Consider the following 16,096-nt stretch of genomic DNA (forward strand, 5'->3'; position numbering starts at 1 on the left):
ATAACTCCAGTGGTACAGCCGTATAACTCCAGTGGTACAGCCGTATAACTCCAGTGGTACAGCCGTATAACTCCAGTGGTACAGCCGTATAACTCCAGTGGTACAGCCGTATAACTCCAGTCCAGTGGTACTCTCTTGTGCCGCATATAATTTTTAAAGGCTTTGCCGAGTGTGTGTGGTTTAGGGGTACGCTCTCTTGTGCTGCATATAACGGAGAACAAAAATTTGGAGGATAAAGTAGGGAAAGATCAAGAACCACTTCCTCCTAATGCTGAAGCTGCTGCCACTAGTCATGACATAGACAATGAAATGCCATCAACGTCGTCTGCCAAGGCCGATGCCCAATGTCATAGTAGAGGGCATGTAAAATCCAAAAAGCCAAAGTTCACAAAAATGATCCAAAAAAAGAAATTAAAATCATCTGAGGAGAAATGTAAACTTGCCAATATGCCATTTACGACACGGAGTGGCAAGGAACGGCTTAGGCCCTGGCCCGTGTTCATGACTAGTGGTTCAGCTTCACCCAACGATCTAAGCCCTCCTCCTCCCCCCCCCCTCTAGAAAATTTAAGAGAGTTAAGCTGTCATCAAAAATACAGCAAACAACTCTGCCTTCTAAAGACATGGCATCACAAATCCCCAAGGAGAGTCCAAGGGTGTTGGTGGTTGCGATGCCTGACCTTCCCATCACTGTACGGGAAGAGGTGGCTCCTTCCACCATTTGCAGCACGCCCTCTGCATATGCTGGAAGGATAACCCACAGTGCAGTTCCAGATTTTGATAATGAAGGTGTCAATGTTGTACACCAGGAGGAGGATATTGATGTAGCTGGCGCTGATGCTGATGTGGTTTTCTTAAATGAGGCACCAGGGGGGGAAACAGTTGTTGTCCATGGGATGAAAAAGCCCATCGTCTTGCCTGGGCAGAAGACCAATTAATCCACCTCTTCGGTCTGGAATTATTTCTATCCCAATCCGGACAACAAATGTATTGCCATATGTAGCTTATGTAAAGCTACAATAAGCAGGGGGTAAGGATCTTGGCCACCTAGGGACATCCTCCCTTATAAGTCACCTGAAGACCCTTCATAATTCTGTGTTTAGTTCAAGAACTGTGGCTAGGACCGTCAACAGTCCAGGGACACCTAAATCCCTTGGTGCCGTTGTATCCACACCAGCAACAACCTCCTCGTCAATTTCCTGCTCGATCTGGATCGGAGATAGTCCTGCAGGCCATGTCACTGGCATGACTGAGTCCTCTTCAATCTGGGATTCTTCAGGAGGATCCTGCAGCGGTACGCCTACTACTGCCGCTGCTGCTGTTGCTGCTGGGAGTCGGTCATCTTCCCAGAGGGGAAGTCGTAAGACCGCTACGTCTTTCACTAAGCAATTGACCGTACAACAGTCGTTTGCCATGAGCACGAAGTACGACAGCAGTCATCCTATGGCAAAGCGGATAACTGCGTCCGTGACAGCTATGTTGGTGTTAGACGTGCGTCCGGTGTCCGCCATCAGTGGAGTGGGATTTAGACGGTTGATGGAAGTATTGTGTCCCCGGTACCAAATCCCGTCTAGATTCCACTTCACTAGGCAGGCGATACCCGAGATGTACAGAGAAGTACGAAAAAGTGTCCTCAGTGCTCTGAAAAATTCGGTTATACCCACTGCCCACTTAACCACGGACATATGGACAAGTGGTTCAGGGCAAACTAAGGACTATATGACTGTGACAGCCCACTGGGTAGATGCATCGCCTTCCACAGCAACAGCAGCAGCAGTAGCAGCATCTCCGAAACGGCTGCTCGTTCAAAGGCAGGTAACGTTGTGTATCACCGGTTTCAGTAAAAGGCACAACGCCGACAACCTCTTAGAGAAACTGAGGGAAATCATCTCGCAGTGGCATACCCCACTTAGACTCTCCTGGGGATTTGTGGTGTCGGACAACACCAGTAACATTATGCGGGCATTACATATGGGCAATTTCCAGCACGTGTCATGTTTTGCCAACACAATAAATTTGGTGGTGCAGCATTATCTTAAAAGTGACAGGGGTGTGCAGGATATGCTTGCGGTGGCCCGCAAAATTGCGGGACACTTTCGCCATTCTGGCACTGCCTACCGAAGACTGGAGCACCATCAAAAACGCCGGAACCTGCCCTGCCATCACCTCAAACAAAAGGGTTGTGACGCGCTGGAACTCCACCCTCTATATGCTGCAGAGGATGGAGGAGCAGCAAAAGGCCATTCAAGCCTACACAGCCACCTACGACATAGGCAAAGGAGTGGGGATGCGCCTGAGTCAAGCGCAGTGGAGACTGATTTCCGTGTTGTGCAAGGTTCTCCAGCCATTTGAACTTGCCACACGAGAAGTCAGTTCCGACACTGCCAGCTTGAGTCAGGTGATTCCCCTGATCAGGCTGTTGCAGAAGCAGCTGGAGAAAGTGAGGGAGGAGCTGGTAAAGCATTGCGATTCCACAAAGCATGTAGCTCTTGTGGATGAAGCCCTTCGTACGCTTTGCCAGGATCCGAGGGTGGTCAGTCTTTTAAAGGCAGAGGAATACATTCTGGCCACCGTTCTCGATCCTCGGTTTAAAGCGTATGTTGTGTCTCTGTTTCCGGCGGACACAAGTCTACAGCGGTGCAAAGACCTGCTGATCAGGAGATTGTCATCTGAAGAGGACCGTGACATGGCAACAGCTCCTCCTTCATTTTCTCCCACACCTGTGGCTGCGAGGAAACAGCGGAGATTTCCTAAACGACACACTGGCGGGGATGCAGAGCAGGCAGGAGCGAATTTGAACATCTGGTCCGGACTGAAGGACCTGCCAACGATTGCTGACATGTCTACTGTCGCTGCATTGGATGCTGTCACCATTGAAAAAATGGTGGATGATTACTTTGGTGACAGCATCCAAGTAGACATGTCAGACAGTCCTTTCTTGTACTGGCAGGAAAAAAAGGCAGTTTGGAAGCCCCTGTGCAAACTGGCTCTATTTTACCTGAGTTGTCCCCCCTCCAGTGTGTACTCCGAAAGAGTTTTTAGTGCAGCGGGGAACCTGGTCAGTGAGCGGCGAAGGAGGTTGCTTCCGCAAAATGTGGAGAAGATGATGTTCATCAAAATGAATTCTCAATTCTTCAATGAAGACCAGCAATGGCCTCCAGAGACTACAGAGGGACCTGTGATTGTGGAGTCCAGCGGGGACGAATTGCTAATGTGTGATGAGGAAGTACACACTGAAGGGGGCGAGGAATCAGAGGATGAGGCCTCAGTAGAGCCAGTTTACTTTGTACAGGGAGAGATGAATTGCTTTTTTTGTGTGGGGGCCCAAACAAACCAATCATTTCAGCCACAGTTTTGTAGGCCCTGTCGCTGAAATGATTGGTTTGTTAAAGTGCGCATGTCCTATTTACCCAACATAAGGGTGGGTGGGAGGGCCCATGGACAATTCCATCTTGCACCTCTTTTTTTGGCATTATGTGCTCTTTGGGGCCTAGTTTTTCAAACTGCCATCCTGTCTGCCACTGCAGTGCCACTACTAGATGGGCCACGTGTTTGTGCCGCCCACTTGTGTCGCTTAGCTTAGTCATCCAGCTACCTCGGTGCAACCTTTTGGCCTAAAAACAATATTGTTAGGTGTTCAGAATAGACTGGAAATTAATGTTATTGAGGTTAATAATAGCGTAGGAGTGAAAAAAATAAATAAATCTGGATTTTAGCAGTTTTTATGCTTTTTGAAAAAAAAATCAGAACCCAAAACCCAAAACTTTAAGGGGGGTGTTTTGGCAAAACCCATTAGAACCCAAAACCTGAAGGTAATCAGAACCCAAAACGCGAAAAGTGGCCGGTGCACATCCCTGCTCCTGCTCCGTGCACCCAATTACTGGCTCCTCTCCGCATATAAAGTAGCACTTAAACTGTGCAGAGGTGGATGTGCTGTATTATATCACAGAGCTGTAATGTCATTTTACCTAAACCCAGAATCTAGGTTTTGGGATGTGTTGGTCATGTACGTAGTCTCAGAACTGCAGTATTTGATGTCACCCCAGGGAGCCTCAGCTTTGTTAATAAAAAAAACAACTATTCTTACAGATTGTTGACATCCTACAAATTGAAAGTACGAAATTTTGTCTTTTGGTTCATCTCCTTTTTACATCACTTTTTTTTTTTTAGTTCTGCCTCTTTGGGGAATAATAACTCTTCAATGTGTCTCTCACAGCAGCAGATGGATCTCACAACTGACTCTGCTCAGTCTGCGTCTCTGTTACAACCTCCCATTTTTTGGGTTGTCACTGTCGATGTCAAATTACAGGGTCTCGGATATTCGACTGCCACTGTTCTGCTAATTAGGGGCAGAGGGGATGTTGGGGTAATAGGGTCATTGTGCTAATTGTTCCACTCATTTAAGCCCCCACACCCTTCTCAGTCCTATAGAGAAAACTACTATGGTTGGAATAAATTCTGGCTTATGATAAATGTCTTAATTCTTCGTTCCACTATTTCTAAAGTGATGTTTGTCTGGAAAAAGGAGCCTCATATAGACCTTACAACAAGGATGGACACATTACAGAAGTCAGGTAACCATTATGAATAAAAAACAACTGCAGATGCCGAACTTCTGTGAGTCATTTCTAATGATGTCATTGGATGCAGATCTTCCCAGGCCTCTAAAAACACCGTTAGGTCCTAGATTTAACGGACTGGCTCCCGAGATCTACATTATTTTGTTCAATTCTGCTTTTTAGTGTCCACTGTGGTCGTGTACAGGAGACAATAGCCACAAACTGCTACACACAGAAAAATGGCACCTTGCAGCGTCTAATCTGTGCTGAATCCATCAAGGTATTATGTACCACACATGGTAGACCTGTGACAATCTTATCTATGCTTGTAGACTCGCTCTGCCAGCTCAAATGTCTGTAGCTCCGTGGGCTGCAGTTTCACCAGACAAACATATTCGTTTCGGACCCCTGGCTCATCTGTAGGACCTCTCACATGATCAAATGGACCAATTATCTATCTTGGCTTACTGTCATTACTCCTTTTTAGTGTAACAACAACATATTATGTAGTGCTGTGAAGAGAATGTTTATTCATTTACACCAGTTCCTGTCCCAGTGGAGCTTACCATCTAATTTTACAAAAAAAATGCATGTTAAAACACACACACCTGGGACAATTTACCAGTATGTCAGACCTCCCGGGTGGGACAGTGTGTGTGTGCACAGATGCACCACACTTTCAAAAAGGGGTGGTGGTCAACCCACTGTGGGGTGGGGGGCATGAAACCAGGACTGTGTCAAGCACTTGTGAAGCACTAGGCCATCCCACCCTTTATCCCCAAAAATCACCCCCCCCCCCCGCATTGCCACGCACAAAGGTATTGAACAGTACAGAGAGTCCTGGCAGCTAGGACAAAAGCCTTGATAAAATCCAAAATAAATCTGGACCGTCCTACCCAAATAGGGACAGTCGGGAGGTATGGTATGATTTTTGATTTTTTTACAGTGGGAAGAACCCGGCGCACCCAGGTGAAACCCACGGGGACGCCGGCATAGTATGCAAACTCCTTGTAGATTTCACCCATTTTGGATTAAAACAAAAGCTCAGCAATGCTAACCAATGTGGCACCCACTTGCCGACTTGTTATAACCTTTGTCATCACTTCCCCTTTCCCTGGTCTCCGTTTTCCCAATCCTCCCTCATACCACCGTTCAATGTCTCACTATAAATGTATAGTCTATTTATTTTATTTTTTTAACTGCACAGAAATATCGTTTAATGATTGAAATAAGATCAGATTTTAGCAGGGATCCAAATGGCAGGTCTTTGATGAAACTACTCGTAACTGTGCTGCTGTTATGAACTTGCCAGCGCACATGGCAGCTGTGACATAATTATACCGGCATTAATTAGGATCTCTGCTACCAGTCCCTGCAAAAGCTCACATTCCGTTTTACAAGGCGATACAATATTACTACCCAATTAGTATTAATTTTATGTACGATAGTAGTACAGGCTAAGATGACCTTGCAGTATATTCTTTGCTTTGAAACACTCTGCGGGCTGGAGTCCAAATGACTAAAATGGAGCGGATATATGTCCTCGTTTCACACTGTATAAGGCTGTGAATGTAGGAATTCTTCATGGAAGATTCAGCATTGTTCCTCAGTCAGCACATCCATGTCTCTGGCTCAATCCCCGATAAGTACAATGTTCAAGAACATGTTGCTATAACTTAGACATGTTATAGGTTTTCTTGGTCTCGTCCACAATTTCTCACAGTACTTTGACAAATACCCGACACTGACAGATCATTCATTGAGGAGCCTCCGGTTGCAGTAAGTGTAGATATTGTCACTCAGTAAGGCCCCAGCAGACTGGCTGTGGATCTCCTCAGATGTTCAGAAAGGTTTTGACTATTTTAGAACAGAGACATTTATTTTATTTACATTTATTTCCCAAATCGTATTCACCAAGCCCAAATTAGGCCACAAAATTGTTTCCCTTTTATCTGTGCTGACACTACGGAGCGTGAAAGCCTCAGAGACTGTGTGTTAATTTGAATTGAATGGGGCCTTGTTAAATTTATTGACATGAAATGAAAAATCCCCACTGTGGTTTTGAACTGTCATGCTACCCAGAGGCAAGAAATTTTAATTAAAAAAAAAAAAATCTGAGAAAGAAAAAAAAGAATAAAACAGAGGCCTCCTCCATCCTCCTGTAACAGCAGCCAGTGCCGAGAGGAATCTGCATATTATTATCATTCCTTCTCTGATTACACCCGGATCAGGTTCATGTAGGATAAAGTCCATGGATAGGTCCAAACAGGGCGTCACAGAGACAGAACAGGTGTCATTCCCACGCCGACACCTGAAATATTATCTATTCCTCATTCCCACGCCGACACCTGAAATATTACTGATTCCTCATTCCCACGCCGACACCTGAAATATTACAGATTCCTCATTCCCACGCCGACACCTGAAATATTACAGATTCCTCATTCCCACGCCGACACCTGAAATACTACAGATTCCTCATTCCCACGCCGACACCTGAAATATTACAGATTCCTCATTCCCACGCCGACACCTGAAATATTACAGATTCCTCATTCCCACGCCGACACCTGAAATACTACAGATTCCTCATTCCCACGCCGACACCTGAAATACTACAGATTCCTCATTCCCACGCCGACACCTGAAATATTAGATTCCTCATTCCCACGCCGATACCTGAAATATTAGATTCCTCATTCCCACGCCGATACCCGAAATACTACAGATTGCTCATTCCCACGCCGACACCTGAAATACTACAGATTGCTCATTCCCACGCCGACACCTGAAATACTACAGGTTGCTCATTCCCACGCCGACACCTGAAATACTACAGATTGCTCATTCCCACAACGACACCTGAAATATTATCTATTCCTCATTCCCACTCCGACACCTGAAATATTATCTATTCCTCATTCCCACTCCGACACCTGAAATACTACAGATTCCTCATTCCCACGCCGACACCCGAAATACTAGATTCCTCATTCCCACGCCGACACCCGAAATACTACAGATTCCTCATTCCCACGACAACACCCGAAATACTAGATTCCTCATTCCCACGCCGACACCTGAAATATTACAGATTCTTCATTCCCACGCCGACACCTGAAATATTATCTATTCCTCATTCCCACTCCGACACCTGAGATATTATCTATTCCTCATTCCCACGCCTACACCTGAAATATTAGATTCCTCATTCCCACGCCTACACCTGAAATACTACAGATTCCTCATTCCCACGCCGACACCCGAAATACTACAGATTCCTCATTCGCACGCCGACACCTGAAATACTACAGATTCCACATTCCCACGCCGACACCTGAAATATTAGATTCCTCATTCCCACGCCTACACCTGAAATACTACAGATTCCTCATTCGCACGCCTACACCTGAAATACTACAGATTCCTCATTCCCACGCCGACACCTGAAATATTAGATTCCTCATTCCCACGCCGACACCTGAAATACTACAGATTCCTCATTCCCACGCCGACACCTGAAATACTACAGATTCCTCATTCCCACGCCGACACCCGAAATACTACAGATTCCTCATTCCCACGCCGACACCTGAAATACTACAGATTCCACATTCCCACGCCGACACCTGAAATATTAGATTCCTCATTCCCACGCCTACACCTGAAATACTACAGATTCCTCATTCGCACGCCTACACCTGAAATACTACAGATTCCTCATTCCCACGCCGACACCTGAAATATTAGATTCCTCATTCCCACGCCGACACCTGAAATACTACAGATTCCTCATTCCCACGCCTACACCTGAAATACTACAGATTCCTCATTCCCACGCCGACACCTGAAATACTACAGATTCCTCATTCCCACGCCGACACCCGAAATACTACAGATTCCTCATTCGCACGCCGACACCTGAAATACTACAGATTCCACATTCCCACGCCGACACCCGAAATACTACAGATTCCTCATTCCCACGCTGACACCTGAATTATTACCGATTCCGCATTCCCATGCCGACACCTGAAACGTGACTTACTTCTCAACCTCTAGATAACACCTGATATAGTACTGATTCCTCATTCCCACACAGAGGTCTGAAACATTATTTATTCCTCATTCCAAATCTCAATTTTAAAATGGATGGAGAATGGCCCGGCCCCCTCAAATAAATATTAATCAACCATAATCTACCACATGTTTTCATATATAAAATCATTTTATGTTAAATCGTGGCGAAGAGTATTTATTTACCACTTACGATAAAAAAAAGACACATAAGTGTTACTTTAATAATTAGGCCCCTAAATCTTACATTCTGGGGATTCCTGATATATGTATAACCCGTCATCCATTCCTGATGACTATATGCTGCTGGCCTCTACAAGTGACTGGAGCAGCTGCATCAAACTACACTGACCTTAATCCAACGTTCTCTACAAATCCAGTCAACACGGGGTACAGCGTGCTACACACACAGCCGTCATGGGCGCTGTACTCAGCACCTAACACATTCACTGATCTCAGCTCTGTCTGTAATCTCATTTTAAAGTCATGTTGTTGAGGAGAAGAAAAGAGGGGAAGACGCAATGACAAGTACTGCTAATACAAGAAGCATGCTGACAAGTGAGCCTGAGGCTGAATCACACTGTACCTTGGCACATCACTATGGAGCTGCACATTAGCATTTTATCGAGTTTGCAAGAAGCTCTTTCAAGTACCTGTAGACAGCACGCTTGTCAGCTTCCAGCTGCGCCTGAGGGTCAATTGGAGCACCGGGGACAGGGTTTGCTGCCGCAGAGGATGCTGGGAGGTGGACTGGTTGGGCCTTGGCAGACTGCTGAGCTGTGGCCGTCATCTGGGTCAAAGACAAGTACGGCAGAGTTAGTAAACAGCGGAAAAATAAATTCTATATCATGGTGAAACTATCTAGGTGAGAATACAACAGCACAGCCCATATACATGACAAAACACATCCTATCAGGTCATTTGTAATGTTAGTTAATAAATAATCATCCCATATCTGTGCCCGTTTATATACATTATTCAGCTGTGTTTTCTGATATGATGTCTTCACCTGTCACAACTTTTCTTGGGGACCAGATTTATCACTACAGTGTATGAGAAAAGCGTGACTCAAGCTGTATATTTATTACATAGTACATGGGAAAAGTCTCACACTAACTCTGCTACATATACACATTGTGTATAAGCATATACATACATACACTATATACACACACACACACACACACACACACACACTACTGCTGTGAAAGATATACTTAGCTTTGTCTCCGAGATCACAATTTAAATATAAACAAAAATTGCTGTCTCATCTTTTTAGGATACGCATCATCCTTGACAGAAATTGACAACAATAACGAAATATTTAACATGTTAAATTACTGGAGGTCACATACAAAGTACAAACACTTTTGTAGTGCACCCATGTGTCTGGATGGACCGCCCCAGCGTGCATCACGGTACTCGCCTATTCTACAGTGGACGAATCAGAAGAAACACATTGTACAAAAGTCACATTAAAATCCAGTCTTCTACTACATCAGAAGCACCCATTCCTTCAACGTTTCTGTTTCTCCAAAAACAGTGCTCAGTTTGGCCTAATGGATGGCTTATATTAATCAGTGAGGGAACATCAGGAATGTTTTTATTACATGGACCATTTGGGTGTGGGCAGCTCAATATTACATTGCTCAGAGAGTGCATCAGGAAACGCGTTTCTCCATAGACATAACATAAGTGCAAAATGCATCCCAAAGACCAGCTGCTCCGAGCTGGTGCATGAAGTCTATTTGCAGAGTGAAATTAATATGCACCCATCACATCCTAGCAGGCTGACCAAGGTGGACAGGGCTTCATCCTGGTACCATACAAACCTGGCTCATACGCTACTGGTGCTAACCAGTGCGGATCTTAAGATATATTTGACCCAGCATATGGGCGTGCTGCATATACGCTATTTGTACATCCGGGCTTTTAGATTTTGAATTATGCATAATCAGGCCCACTGTTTTGTGCAGGTATAGAGCCAGAAAAGGCCACATGTGCAGTTAGTGGACTATACTACATGTTGGAAGTATGGAGAGTGTCAGGAAGGATTCATACCGGATTTGCTGAAGCACAGTAATGAGAAGAAACTGTGTAACTGTAGCCTGTACCACGCTGGCAGTGCATGTGTGAGCTGGGAAATCATACACTCCATACACAGAGCTGAGGAATGCACATTTACAGGACGTACTAGAGACAAGGTCACCGTGATAAGTCCCTGAGATAAAGTATTTACATGTGAGAGTAACAAGCGAGAGGTAAACACGCCACCCGGCGCGGGCAGATTTCTTTCTTCGCTCACTCCGTTCCATATTAGCCCATATGTGGCCGATTATTCTAATCTCCCGTGCAATCTTCATAGTGTGATATTCTGCACACCTCAGATCTGCGTGAGAGGCTTCCTTTCCCTCCTTTATCGGCTCTCTAATTGAAAAGGACAGAGGCAGCGGAGATAAAAGGAGCAGCGACCAAATGCAATGAAAATGTAAATCTGGAGTCAGTCAGCTCCCAGCTTCAAAACAGGCACCAGCTGAGACGTTGTTATTGCATCGTGCTCTGGGACGCTTCCGATTTACCGAGCTGCTGGGGGCCAATTCACTGAGCGCCTCGCTCCATTGTCACGGCTGCAAGCAAAAGAGTTTATCTCTAAATAGATTTCTCCTTCCTGTAACAAATCCTGATTTGAGATCAGCTGGATCAAAAATGTAGGGAAAGTGGAAGATTTACGGATAACCTCTTAAGTGATCCATCCAGCTGGGAAAGTAATATCATGCAAGCGCAATTAGCTAGGCAATGAGTCTGGCATTACTAATATGATAAACTCATTAAAGCTGTATAGAAATCTAGAGAAAAAAATAATACATCAAATGTCCTAATTAAAAAGTCAACACACTTTTGTAATAAATGTAACAAAGGAGATTGTACGTAAATGTTATGAGAATTGGCAGAAAAGTGTATGTAAAACTTTTGCACCAACTCCAGCTGTTTGTTGGAGATTACATTCAGGATATCTGTATGTCTGTGGTACACAGAAAACCAGCCAGAACCAACAATGAAACACTGAAGATCGCTTCTAAAAGTGTAAGACGTGCACCTCATGCTGTGCATATGCCATTTACGTCTATGTTTTCGCTCATGCACCAGTCATTTCGGGGAGCCGCATGGATTGATGGGCCAAGATTGCAGGGTCTGCAAAAGGTTCACGTTCTGCTGGGAGGAGCTGGGCGTATTGGGGTGCTCCTTGCTGAGTGCAGGTTACAAGCGCCAATACCACATGCAAAATGGAGATTTGTGCTGCAAAACGCGATTACTTAATGAGATATACCAGGTAGGGAAGGTGCATTTAGGACAATGCTCCCTGTTCTGCATGGGGCTGATGAGTATCTCTGTGACTTGTACATGTCCTTGGAGGACACGGAGATCGGGTCTTGTCCTCTACCAGTTGCATTTTAACAGGAACGGACCACTCTAGGTCCATTTTCACCTATGTAATATAAACACTTTAATAAGGACAGTCCTTATATCCCCTCAATCTCATTAGTTTCCAATAAATAAAAGCTAAATCAAGCAGTATTCTAAGAGAAAACTAAGAAATTACATTAATGAAAGGTGTTAAATGTGCATTTTTTAGGAGTTAAATGTGCAAAATGGTTATCAATCTAGCACGATAAACTGTCCTCAGAAGAAAACAGCACAACCTATAACTTTCATCTATTTAAATGGAATTATAAATAATATAATAATAATATATAAATAAATGATGATGATGATGATGATGATGATGATTTACCAGCTTGCTGAACCTCTCATAAAAAGTGTGAGGAGAAAGTTGAAAGCGAAACTGAAAGTGAATGTAAGCTGCACTGATTGGAAGTTCCATTATCTGGTAGTCAATCACAAGCGGCTAGTGTAGGTAAACAGGGGTGATTGGCTGGACGGCTAATTGGACTCACTCCAGGATACGGTCATTCAATGCCGGGCGCCCGTAGCTAGCAGTTGCGTCAGCCTTTATGGGGATTATGGCCTGGGGAATTTATTTTATAATAAAGTTATCAGTTTCTGAAGCTTTTTTTCTCAAAAATAATGTTACTTGAAGATGTGTAGCAACTTTTTTTTTTTTTAAACACTATTTTGGTTAATTGGCTGGTTCCCACTATGACAGGGGATCCCCACACTGCTTCTCTGTTAATAGTGCAACTAGTTCAGTCTGTCTAGCCTGGTGCTGGAAGAGATGTCTATGGGGTTATGACAATTACTGACTGTTCTGCTGAAATATGGTGATTACCACACATCCTTTAGATGGAAATTTACCCTCATTTGAGGCAGATTTGGCAATGGTTTCTATGAGATTTTTCTTTGTATAAACCATTGCCAAAGGTGCCTCAAATGAGGGTAAAATTCCATCTAAAAGATATGTGGTGATCACCATATTTCAGCATTAAAGAAAAATATGGATTGCAATAATCCCATACAATGGGGTCATATAGGAACCTGAACAAAGGCAATGTTGTCCTGCTCTGTGACGTCATGCTCCTGTTTTAATGACAGAAGTATGAATTAACTAATGACTGAAGAAAAAGCTATTTTTTGCCCCTTATGATGAGCAGAGTTGGATGGATATGGTAAAACTGAGGGGGGTTTCAAGAGTCCAGAATTTCTGCAATAATGACGAGCAAATTTTGACACAAAATGTCAGATTATTGTACCTCGCCCAACACTTAGGGGTATATTTACTAAACTGCGGGTTTGATAAAGTGGAGATGCTGCCTATAGCAACCAATCAGATTCTAGCTGTCATTTATTTAGTACATTCTACAAAATGACAGCTAGAATCTGATTGGCTGCATTGGCAACATTTCCACTTTTTCAAACCCGCAGTTTAGTAAATATACCCCTTAATGCTGCTAGCGCCCTCTAGGCACATTCCATAGAAGAACACTGACTTATCTAAATAAACCAATGTTACTAAAACTAAAAAAAATGTAAAACTGGCACTTTAAAGAAGTCATCCCTGGTGTCTATTTACATGTCTAAGTAATGTAAGACATTTCTGCAGGTAGAATGAGGGGTATTTTATACAAGAAAGGGAAAAGTTCCAAATAATTAAGGGGAAGCTGTAGATAGGATAATTGCTGTATGTCTTAGATTTGCTGATCAAAGTGTATTTCAGTCCTAGAGCAAACAAGTGCAAAATGTCAGAGTCGGTCTGAGCAAGAGTGGGTGTATACACACAGAGAACATTATAATTAATACTTCCTTCTCACAATTTTTTTCTGCCCTGTAAGTGACCCACAGATTATCTAACATAACACCGCCCTACAACTTCATCTTTACTGCTCTTACTAAGAAGAACTCTTCACAAGGCTCAATGTGTCACTACTTTTATTTGCATTGCAGAAGATGGCTCCTTTCGGGGAGGTTTGTATTCAGTACAGATAACCAATTCATCTAGCAGGAGATTTCCATCCAGCCTGGGCACCTATCTGACCAAGATCCTCACCCCTGACATTATTGTGGCTGTCTGTGTGTGAATGGTTTCCAATTCTCCTACTGCACCCACAGCGTATTCCTGGTAAGGTCACACAAGAAGCTTTTGTTTGAATTGCTATTATATGATTCTCTGCTGAGATCTTCTCTCTCACTGGCAGATTTATCAAAGAGCGACAAGCTCTATTGTGATAGGACTTACTATTGCTTTGCCCGATACATGAATGGGTTACCGCCGTTGATAACATGTCCGTGCATGGGGAAGCAGTGATACTTGAACCACCGTAATACCTGTACTATTATCGCCACCTCCGGATAGTTATAACAGATGAAAATCATTTTACAATGATCAAAGCATTGTTTTTAATGTAAGGGAATGTTAATGTTCAAGGACTTTTTTTTCCACCAGGACAGTGCTGATAAAAATCATCTTTACTGCCACACACACTGATAAATAGACTCATTAGTTGCTGTTTAATTTATTTATTTATTTCTTGATATGGTCTTTTTTTAAACACAAAGGATTTCAATACAGGGTGTTTCATCAGTAGTCTTATCTTTCTATGTACTTAAGTTTTTTTGTTTTTAAACATAACATTAAAGTAAAGCTGGGTACTACAGAAATTTCAACCAACTTTTTATGCTGAGCGATTTTACATGCGATCGATGTTCCGCAGACTTTTGACCATCGTGTCACTGCACACACTGACCCGACTTTTGAACGAGCGGTCGTATGTCGGCTGCTTGAGCCGATTATTGGATGAAAACAGTGTAGTGTGTACCCAGCTTAAGCTGTTGCAGGATGTTACCCCTGACTAAAGCTGGGTACACACCTATGCAACTATCATGCAGATCACACAATAAAGGACCGTTTGGTCAGATATTGCATTAGTGCGTATGCTCCCATGATCATGTTTTATCATACCAAAAACACATCGCAACTGTCGATTTGTTTTTCTAAACTTCTTATAAAATAACGATCAACGATGAAACGATGTCGTGCACATGTGGAAGTGTGTACACACTCGCGACCAGCAGCGTAGGTAGAGATCTGGAGTGTACAGAGTCACAATCTTTTCAGCAAATGAAAGATGAAGATCACAGATCTGAAGATAAATTGGACAGTGTGTACACATGAATCTGCATCATCATCGGAACTTTCAGTCATTGGTAAAATAGTTACAGAAATCGCATATGAAGTAGATTCGAGCATATGAAGTAGATTGTATAGGTGTGTAGTCAGCTTAACTTACATCTTCACCATAAAATATAATTTACGATCATGGAAAAAGGTAAGTCTATAACCCAAATAGTGATTTCTGTAACATTAAGTGCCTATTTCTGTGCACATTTGCCCATTTTTACAGGTACATTCAATAGTTATTATATAAAGGTGGCAGTGACTGCTTATGAGTAAATCTTACACTGCTTCTAATGGGAAGATTGGAACATGGTAATGTGCCTGAGTCTACGTCCAAACACAAACCAGACCAGATACTGAGATAACCTTCAGGGGATGGAGATGGTCCAGAAGGACTCCACAGACATTTCTAGACTTTTTGAACATACAAAACTTAGATTTCTGCATGTGCCGTGACTTGCCTTTTCCACCACCCACGTATGCACACTAAACAAATGTAATTGATACATTAAAATGCACAAATATAGCACACATGCAAGACAGTTTAGATGTGAGACTATCGGCAACAATTTCGGGCGGGGGGAGTCATTTTGCCACAATGTCTGGCAACCATAAGATAACGAGACCCAAATGATATAATTAAAACGTTCACCTCCGATATTTACACGTGGTTCAGACGCTTGGAGTTATTTACCTGCAGAAAACCACTTGACATTAAGTACCGTCACTATCATGTCCGTGAACCAGGTACCAGACACGATCTCGTTTCGGTAAACACTTAGCGCGGATACAGAATACACTGTTACATTCTGACCTTTCCCCATAAAAAT

General features: G+C 43.4%; 1 protein-coding gene across 1 annotated transcript in view; it reads right to left on the bottom strand.

The window, feature by feature from the left end:
* PKNOX2 (PBX/knotted 1 homeobox 2) overlaps positions 1-16,096 on the bottom strand; it is a 202,754-nt gene that overhangs the window by 57,633 nt on the left and 129,025 nt on the right. Inside the window, 1 exon segment of the mRNA XM_075190372.1 lies at positions 9,289-9,425. Within this exon segment, the coding sequence (XP_075046473.1) occupies positions 9,289-9,425 (137 nt within the window).

This window comes from Mixophyes fleayi, chromosome 11 (genome assembly GCF_038048845.1).
Source record: "Mixophyes fleayi isolate aMixFle1 chromosome 11, aMixFle1.hap1, whole genome shotgun sequence".
NCBI lineage: Eukaryota > Metazoa > Chordata > Amphibia > Anura > Limnodynastidae > Mixophyes > Mixophyes fleayi.